We start from the raw sequence: 9,468 nt of genomic DNA on the forward strand, positions 1-9,468 counted from the left end.
GGTCAGGGCTCGGGCTAAAGGTCCTGAAATCCCAGCAGATAATCAAACTCTGTCGCTGTAGTTTATTTCCACGTTGGTGGATTTTTATTTTATTTATTGTTTCAAACATCGGTCCTATTTTGTCAGGGTCTCTTTATTTTTGGTTGATAGAAGCCATGTCTTTCAGCCAGGAGGTGGAGAAAATTTCAACATTCCTTAACATGTGCCGATCAGGTTAACTGTTAACCAGTCTCAGATGTTTCTAGACTGATGACTCACTTCTGTGGATGGTAATAATACACTAGAGGTACTGATTAAATCCCTGCCTTGCTGAAGAGTTTCTGTCAGTAGTAGGCAGTATTTTAAGATGTATTTGAGGTGATCATGTGATCATAATCACTAACCACCGTGTTTTCTTTCACAGATGATCCCAACACTCTGTTTCGCTCCAACTCACTGGCCTCCAAGGCCATGGAACAGTTCATGAAGGTGGTGAAAATCTATCCTGCATCTCTTTCTGCCTCTCTCTAAAAATTAGGGATGTCTAATAATTAAATCTGTTTTTTTCTAATGTGATAAATGGGTAATTAATCCTAATTAAACACACAGTTGCTCATAATAGGGTGACATGGAAACAGAAAGCAGAGAAGTTTTCAACCTCTAAATGTACACATGCATGTAGTTAACTTATTAACCTGGTTGATACCCATCTGTAATGTAGCTTCATTGCTAACAGATCGTCTGTTCTGCTGCCAGGCTGTTGGCATGCTGTATCTACATGAGGTTCTGAAGCCAATCATCAATCGCATCTTTGACGAAAAGAAGTACATCGAACTGGACCCGTGTAAAATCGACTTGAATCGCACAAGGTGCAACTGACCTTACACATGTTCTCGCCCTCCACTCCCCCACCGCACCCCCACCCATACACTTCTGGACTGAAATAGTACAGATTTGTGTCCAGTTTAAATGTACAAAAGAATGAAACTGCTGAACATCTCCCTCACAAAGTTAAACCTATGAAAACAGAACTGCCTGTTGCTTAGCAACAGTCAAGACTCCTCTGGAATGTTAATGTCATGAAGTAAATACAGATATATTTACCTTTACACACACACACGTATATATATACAGTATATCTATACATATATGTCTACATATATATGCATATATATATATATATATAGAGAGAGAGAGAGAGAGAGAGAGATAAATGATGTCATAGCATCATTTATCATTGACGGCATTGACTTTCATTACATGAGAGTGGATATGAACCCTAATTTATATATACAGTATATATAAAAAACTCAACTTGGACGACTGCATTAAGGCTCATCCATCTGAATGGGTTCCACTTAGAGGGAAAGTGCTGACTGTAACTTTTGTTAGAACAAGAGTTTCAAGTTACACATCTGTTATTTTGAACATGTTGTACTTTGTAAAGTCACCATATGAAATCACACAACAAAAAAACTCAACAACTCATGTCAGTGACTCTCTACTACTGAACTACTTAAATACCTTTGTCTTTGTTTGACAGACGCATTTCATTTAAGGGCTCGGTGTCTGAGGCGGAGGTGAGAGACAGCAGTGTGGAGACGCTCCACAGCTACTTGAGCAGCATCATTGAACTGATCGTGGGCTCAGTGGATCAGTGTCCTGCAGTCATGAGAGTGGCCTTCAAACAGCTGCACAAGAGAGTGGAGGAACAATTTACCAACCCTGAGAATGAGGTCGGTGATGACCACAACACTTAAAGAAAATGCTTTTCTTACATTCATTAACATTTGTGTCAAATCCCGTCATCGTCACAGGACGTGAAATACCTGGCCATCAGTGGATTCCTCTTTCTGCGGTTTTTTGCCCCTGCAATCCTTACACCTAAACTGTTCCAGCTGAGAGATCAGCACGCCGACACACGCACCAGCAGAACACTGTTACTACTGGCCAAGGTACACAACACACACACACACACAGACAGGCATGAAGAGTTCATTCATGTGTAGTAATCACACTACTTACTGTCTGAGTAGAAGAAACAAAGAGCAAAGAAGAGGAGGAGGAGGAGGAGGAGGAGGAGGTCAGGGAGCAGAAAGTCAATTTAACCCCTTCATATACAACAAACACAAATCATGAATTTGATTTTTTCAAAATGTATGTGTAGAGGAGACAACATCCACACAGGTGCTCCTGCCAGACCATAATAATATCAATCATTTTTAGCCATGACTCACTTCTAATAAAAATTAACATGGCCAAAAATAAAAATTGACCAATCAGAATTTTCGTCGAGCCAGAACGTATCGACCAATAAATCGCTGTGGGCCAATCTATAACATAAAACATTATAACATTATCATTATAACATTAACATTATAACATTAACATTATAACATAACATTATAACATTGTTCGCTAAAGGAATTTTGAAAACTGATTCTCTTTTTCTTAATGACCGGGCTGCGTCAGGGCCACTGTGGACCAAAAGGCCAGCTCCATCACACAACTATAACAAACTGATTCTCTTTTTCTTAATGTCTGGGCTTGACTATAAAAAATACTAACTATAAAAAATACTTGCAAACATCCAAGAAGGCCTACAAAAAGGCTTTTGAAAAGCCATAACTACAACCAGAAGCTGAAATGAACAACCAGCATTAAATACAGCGTTAGAAACATACGGCTACAGTCCCAAATTAAAAGCAAGTGTGTGACTGTTGTTGCTGTCCATGGTGCTGAACAGGCCTTCCCCACAGAAACAGAACAGACAATACTTACATTTGCATGCGCTGCAGTTCAAAGCTGAACATCAGAGAGGCTGCCCCCCACCTCCTCCCACCAACCTCCTGCCCCCCAGCCCAGGCCGATGAGGGACGAACAAAGGGTCTCCATCCATGGCCGCTCAGAGGAGCGCTTTTGATCTGTGGCTCTGAGAAACACAGGCTTCTACACTGAAACTTGTCACACATTTGACATTTGAAGTCCAAGACAGTCCTTGGTGTTTGTGCTCTATAGGCACTGCAAAGTGTTGGGAACCTGGGCCTGCAGCTGGGCCATGGAAAAGAGCAGTGGATGGAACCTCTACATCCCATCATCCTTCGCAGCGTGGCCTCCATCAAAGACTTTCTGGACAAGTTAATTGACATAGACCATGACATTGGTAAGGCTACTACGTTACACATGGTTGTATCTTTTCAATCCATTTAACAAACACCATGTTTTTACAATTGGTCTCATTTTAAAAATGTATTCAACAACAAAAAAAGTAAGAAGAAAAAGTTCTGACTTAGATCAAGTGGATATAAACAGAAATCTTTTTGGTCCAGTTCTAAAAGAAGCAAAGAAAGAATCAAAACTTCACATGAAAGACAAGTTCAGACTTCAGATTGACTCTCAGATTAACCCAGACTTCAGATTGACTCTCAGATTAACTCAGACTTCAGACTGACTCTCAGATTAACTCAGACTTCAGACTGACTCTCAGATTAACCCAGACTTCAGACTGACTCTCAGATTAACCCAGACTTCAGACTGACTCTCAGATTAACTCAGACTTCAGACTGACTCTCAGATTAACTCAGACTTCAGACTGACTCTCAGATTAACTCAGACTTCAGACTGACTCTCAGATTAACCCAGACTTCAGACTGACTCTCAGATTAACTCAGACTTCAGACTGACTCTCAGATTAACCCAGACTTCAGATTGAAGTCAGGTGTTTTTAATCCTTAATCTCCATGTCTAGGTACCATGAAAGGAAACCAGAGTTGTTTAGGAAACCTCAAACATGACGCTGTTAAGTGTTTCTATGGAAAAAGAAAAGGATTTTAACAAACAACAGTTCAAGAGCAGCTAGGTTTATTTTAAAAGAAATGACAGCCACAAATAAACGCAACATTGGATTAAATAATCCTAGATTAATGCAACAATAAATTCATATCTAAATCCACAGATATTTGATGTTGATAATGTGACTGTGTGGACGGACCAGAATAATCAACACAAGTTTACTTCACCCACAAACTACGACAAATCATAGTCTGAATATTGTTTACTGAAAATATAGTCAAATCTGGATTACGGCGTTAACATCATAACAAAAATGTAATGACATGAACTTCCTGGAGGTGGCCACATGTATTATCGGCTCAACATGTTCTTTGAAAAACAATCTAAATCCACAGGCTAACACAGGCTAACACAGGCTAACACAGGCTAACACAGGCTAACAGAGTAGATGGATATCATGGACCTCAGGTCACTAACAGATCACTGAGATGCTAATTAAATGTGATGAATCAGCCGGAGTCCAGTTGCTACAGGGATCAGTTGCTGCTTAGTGAAAAATTCATGAGGATCTGGAGGCCTTGAACAGCAGTGACATGGTTAATGAGCAGAGAGCAGCTGCAGGTGCTGGTTCACACCACACTGGTTAGTTAGGGTGTTAGTTAATGTGTGACTGTAGCTTTTGTTGTCAAATGTCTCCCCCGTGTGGCAGACCATGTTTCCCACTTCCTGACCACTGACGTTCATTTGTTGACCTGGTGTGAAGTCTTGTTATGGTGTTTTTGTGCATTACACTGGAATCATTGCTGTCTTCTCATCATCATAGCACCACCTTGTGTCTCTATGGCAGAACAGGCTGCCTAATAAGTTTTTCTCAGACTTGGAGAGAGATGTTTGTGTGATGAAATAATAAGTTCACAGCTGAACTACCCTCACCCTAACCCATGGTCTCAGCTCCAGGTTCTTTTTCTAAATTCCTTCTCTTGTCAGTCCTGCTGGTCTTCCCATGTTATTCCTTGTGTCCTATGTTTGGCTTTGGTCTGGTATTGGTTCATATGGTCAGTTGTGTCCAGATTTGGCTCAAAGAATTCAAGCTTGTTTGACTAGGACTAGGGTGAGGGTGAGGGTGAGGGTGAGGTGGCGTTCTTTTCTCTCACACAGTAAGCTGTTAGCTAGCCATGCTAACAAACTGATTTCCCACTTAAAATGTGGTAGAAAAATCTCATCAAAAGTCAAGTTATCAGATAAATGTTCTCCTCTCCTGTCTGTAGTGTCTGTGGTGCCTCAGCGAGCCGTGTTCATGCCCTCTGTGACCATCAAAGAAGGATACCTGCACAAACATAAGGCTGAGGGACCTCAGCTGTTGTCACGCTTCGCCTTCAAGAAACGATACTTTTGGCTGACAAGCCAGACACTGTCCTATGCAAAGAGCCCAGACTGGCAGGTCAGTACCACGCCATCAACTGAGCGATATGATTGGACAACACAGAGATAATTATATTGACCAACACTGTTTTGTTGTTTTTTTATGATTAAGTCCAAGGGTTCAGGGACTAAACTTGTCCTCCTTTAATGATGCAACATTTTATTGCAAGTACACCGCAACATGAAAGGGTCACTTATTAGACACACGGTAGATAGACAGATCAAACTGTGGTTCCCAAATTTGGGATGTGGTACTTAAAATAAAGAATGTGATCCCATATTTGGGGAATTGTTGTGTTAGCAGCAGATATGCTGTTAACAGGCCGCCCCTAGCAAGCGCCAAACATGGGGTTCTTCTGGGAATCTCTGCTCTCTGCTTCAGAGGTAGGTGTGCTATCCACTACACTATGGAACCAGTACTTCTGTTAGAGTAGTACCACAGAGGAAAACTTCAAGATACTTTTATACAGAGTTCTGCAGAAAAGGTTTGAAAAGTACAAATAACAAAAAGATATTACTGATATGACAAACTGACACGAGCCTCCTCTAAAACCACTGTGAGGGGCGGAGCCCCCTACCAGGTGACCATGGTAATACAGGTGAGAACAACACTCAAAGGTCAAAGAAGAAGAACCTGACCTCAAGGTTAAAAACCAAACAGCCACTGACGATGGTAAACCAGGGACCAGTTAAACAACTTGGACCAAATGTTCTAGGTCAGTATTTGGTTCTTCTGTCTCAGGACTTAAAGACTCAAAGACTCAAAGACTCAAGGACTCAAGGACTCAAGAACAGATCGTCATTAAATCAGAGTCCAGAATATTCTTTCTGCTGTGAAGATACTTAGTCAACATAAATGAGTGGTTGATGTCACAGTTATTGTTTGGACACATGGGCCGAGGGAAGAGAAGTGATTCATCTATTATTGGGGGCCGGGGGGGGAGGGGGGGGACCATGGGTCATAACATAAATAGGTAGTTTAGTCACCCCCAGCTCACTTTAATGTAAAAAAAACATCATTAGCCTTATTCCCATGAGCTGCCTAAGTGGGGGTGGGGGTGGGGGGGCAGTAAAGAGCTCTGCCTTTGAGCCAGCCTCTGGTTAATGCCACCAGAATAAAAGCAAAGGGTTAATGAAGCCATGCTATTCAAGACAATGTCAGGTCCGGTCCCTTCATTTTGGACCACTCCATTTCAGTGAAGCTCCTGTGGTGAAGTGACTCATTTACACTTTAAAGAGAAAATGATGAGCACATCCTCACTTCCTCTTCACCTCTTTGTCTCAGTCAAGAGATATTTCACACCAACGTCTCATCAGCACCGACCAACCACAGTCTTGGCGCAGGAACTGTTATTTGTGTCATTTCCTGTAGGTGCGCTCGTCCATCCCTGTCCACTGTGTCTGTGCCGTGGAGAGAGTGGACGAAAACGCCTTCCAACAACAACATGTGCTGCAGCTCATCACCCAGGACAACGACAGCCAGATGAACACCATCTACATACAGTGCAAGGTAACCAACATGTGCATGACCTGTTTGACCTTTGACCTGAGAATGTTGGAAACTTGGAACTATTGGAAACTTCTAAGAATTTAAGTAATGATGTGAATAAATGGGAACAAACCTGGAGAAACTTGGAGAGGACAGTTGACGGTTCAAAGACCGGAGCAGCGTTTACTGTTCACAGGGTGTGTAGACATTTGTTTAAACTCAAAGAGTGGCTCTGAGGTCACAAAGGGAGTGCTGACAGATCATGAGCAATTCAAATAAAACAAACATACACATACACATATATGTTTGTTTATAAATGTGAACGAATAAATCAACAAACATTTGAATGTACCTGTCCTCAAACTCCCGTGCACACTTTACGTTGGCACAGGTTTTAAGCAGTACATCCACTGGGGGCAGAGCTCCAGTTCTCCTTTGCTTCCTTTAAACTGAGACCTAATTGGCGTCTTGTTTGATCATGGTTTTTCTTTTTAAGAGAGAACAAAGAAACATACTCTATATATGTTGTTGTTATATCGGCTGCGAACACATTCACAACATCTCTGCTCAAATCTCTTTTCTTTCCTGTTGTTTTGGTGCCGAGCGGCTGCTGGAGCCTTGTTTTTCCCCCCCAGGACATTCATTGGTTCTGTTCAGTTTCTGCACTGAGCTTCACACCTGCACCTGTCGTGAACATAGAGGAAGGACAAAAAGTCTTAGCATTAGCACATATTAGCCTTCACAGAGCTGGGATTTAAACTGCCAACCTGATCCTTTAAGCACTAGGTTTTCCCCAAAGATATTTTTCCTTCTGATATTCAGTTGTTCCTGCGCTCACTGCAGTACTCAGTGACCATGTACTCTCATTGTGGTCTAAGCAGAATGTGAATGAGTTGAACCAGTGGCTGTCTGCCATCAGGAAGGTCAGCATCTGCAATGAGCGCATGCTGCCGTCTTTCCATCCAGGTGCTCATCGCAGTGGGAGGTGGACCTGCTGCCTCCAAGTGGACAGGGCTGGTAATTTATCTCCACACTGAACAAAATCTGCACATTCTTCTGCAGAGTGATGTTCATTGGTCTGTTCTCAGTTCCAGGCTGCAGTAGAACCCACTCAGCTGTGACTCTGGGTGACTGGAGTGACCCACTTGACCCGGATGTGGAGACTCAGACCATATACAAGCAGCTTCTTCAGGGCCGGGATAAACTGAGGTCAGCTTCATTCATCTGGCTGCATTTCATTTATTCTTCAGTAGATGTCAATGTTGCCACAAACGTTTTTCTCTCTCTTCTAAAGACTGGTGATGATGTAAAAAAAATGCTCTTTGTGATTTAAGTGAGTAACTTTTGGTCAAGGAGATTACAAATATTTAGTGCAACATAAAACAACCAGATGAAGAATTGGTTCATGGTATGTTTAGGAAAAACTGAGATTTTTTTAAATTCTACTTTCATTTCTCTGTTGAAACGCATTTGTTTTTTGGTGATTTTTGTTTTCTCTCGTCAGCCTTTTCATACACACATACATCTAAACACTAACCCATGGTCATTTCCTCACCTGTAAACGTTGAAGCTTCTAAAGAAAAAAGTAAATAAGGTTAAATGTTATATGAATCAAAGTATGAAAAACTAAAGTCAAAAAGTTTTGGGAAATCATGGAAAATAAATCCTTTGGAGTTTATGTTGCTGATAATGTGACTTTTTTTCTTCCACTTCTGGCTGCTTCCTCATGGGGGCACCACTCTACTGTTACACCAACAACCTCCACGTCCTCTTCCTGTTTGATTGACCATTGATCATTCAGTTGATGTCCTTTCTTCTGCAGGAAGAAGTATCTTCAGGTGCCAGACGTTGATGAAGAGACGGAGAACAAAGAGAAGAAGATCTGCGACGACATTCTTTTAGGTGCCACTGCAGCAGATACTGCACTAAGTTAGGGTTATATTTTGAATAAAAAAGCATGTTCTCTCTCTCTCTCTCTTTCTCTCTCTCTTTATAGATGGTGCTGAATGCAATGTTGAGCGACAGCATCTGGGTCAGAGCGCCGCAGCCCGACTGATGGCGGTCATCAAGGACCTGGAGCAGGCTCACGCCACCTTCCAGCTCAGGGAGCAGCATGACGGCTCCAGTGTCATTTGACATCAATGACACAGATGTCTGGAGGAGCGGCTACTTCCTGTGGCAACTCTGTCCTCAGTCTTTGGTCACTTCTTTGTCTGTTTCTTGTCTGAGTGCCAGCGATTCCTACGATGAAGTGCCGAAACACTCCGGATCGTGATCGGACTTTCAATTCAATTTTTTTAAGTGTAATTCACAAGCAGTCGGTTGCATGGACTGGATCCGCATGTTGTGAAATGTGTAAAAAACAAAAAAAGAAAAAAAACAAACTTTTATATTTTCAAAGATAACATCGCACAATTTATGCAAAATGCTTGTAGTGCAGACCGGACCAGGTTCAGATGAAATGGTCATTGGACGATTCTGATCTGATGGAAATGTGTTTTAGCCAATCCTCATCCATCCATCCATTCATCCCCCTGGTGGCCAGAGGAGTTAGTGCTACATCATTACCCCAGAGACCTAGTGTGGAGAGTTGCCACCAGTTAACCTGTTCAATATACATTAAAAACAATAGGAAATGGAGTGGAAAGGTCACGACAGAAAGACTGACCTCTGACCTCTGACTACATCAGCACCTGATGGTGCCAGAACTTTCACTGGGCATGAGCAGAGTAAGCAGGGTCACACATGAGGAGAATGCTAAAGAATATGGCAATGCCGTACAGCAT

The 9,468-nt window shown here is 42.0% G+C and overlaps 1 protein-coding gene and 1 long non-coding RNA gene across 6 annotated transcripts in view; one reads left to right on the forward strand and one right to left on the reverse strand.

The window, feature by feature from the left end:
* LOC112486467 (uncharacterized) overlaps positions 1-1,901 on the reverse strand; it is a 4,454-nt gene extending 2,553 nt beyond the window's left edge. Inside the window, exons 1-2 of the long non-coding RNA XR_003048908.1 lie at positions 1,758-1,901; positions 1,504-1,670 (exon numbers count right to left, since the gene is read on the reverse strand). This is a non-coding gene — a long non-coding RNA (uncharacterized LOC112486467). The remainder of the gene's footprint in view (positions 1-1,503; positions 1,671-1,757) is intronic.
* Positions 1-9,037, forward strand: part of rasal1 (RAS protein activator like 1) — a 21,473-nt gene extending 12,436 nt beyond the window's left edge. Inside the window, exons 11-21 of one of the 5 annotated variants that reach the window (XM_008336912.3) lie at positions 404-468; positions 736-848; positions 1,523-1,715; positions 1,797-1,934; positions 2,998-3,142; positions 5,040-5,212; positions 6,566-6,703; positions 7,564-7,699; positions 7,771-7,891; positions 8,505-8,584; positions 8,679-9,037. In XM_008336912.3, coding sequence (XP_008335134.1) covers positions 404-468; positions 736-848; positions 1,523-1,715; positions 1,797-1,934; positions 2,998-3,142; positions 5,040-5,212; positions 6,566-6,703; positions 7,564-7,699; positions 7,771-7,891; positions 8,505-8,584; positions 8,679-8,818 — 1,442 coding nt within the window. In that variant the 3' untranslated portion in view covers positions 8,819-9,037. Of the gene's footprint in view, positions 1-403; positions 469-735; positions 849-1,522; positions 1,716-1,796; positions 1,935-2,997; positions 3,143-5,039; positions 5,213-6,565; positions 6,704-7,563; positions 7,926-8,504; positions 8,585-8,678 lie in introns of those variants that run through there. The other 4 variants (XR_003048907.1, XR_003048906.1, XM_017043273.2 and 1 more) reach the window with 4 other exon arrangements.
* Positions 9,038-9,468: the final 431 nt, after the last annotated feature.

Source organism: Cynoglossus semilaevis, chromosome Z (genome assembly GCF_000523025.1).
Source record: "Cynoglossus semilaevis isolate Cse_v1.0 chromosome Z, Cse_v1.0, whole genome shotgun sequence".
Taxonomy (NCBI): Eukaryota; Metazoa; Chordata; class Actinopteri; order Pleuronectiformes; family Cynoglossidae; genus Cynoglossus; species Cynoglossus semilaevis.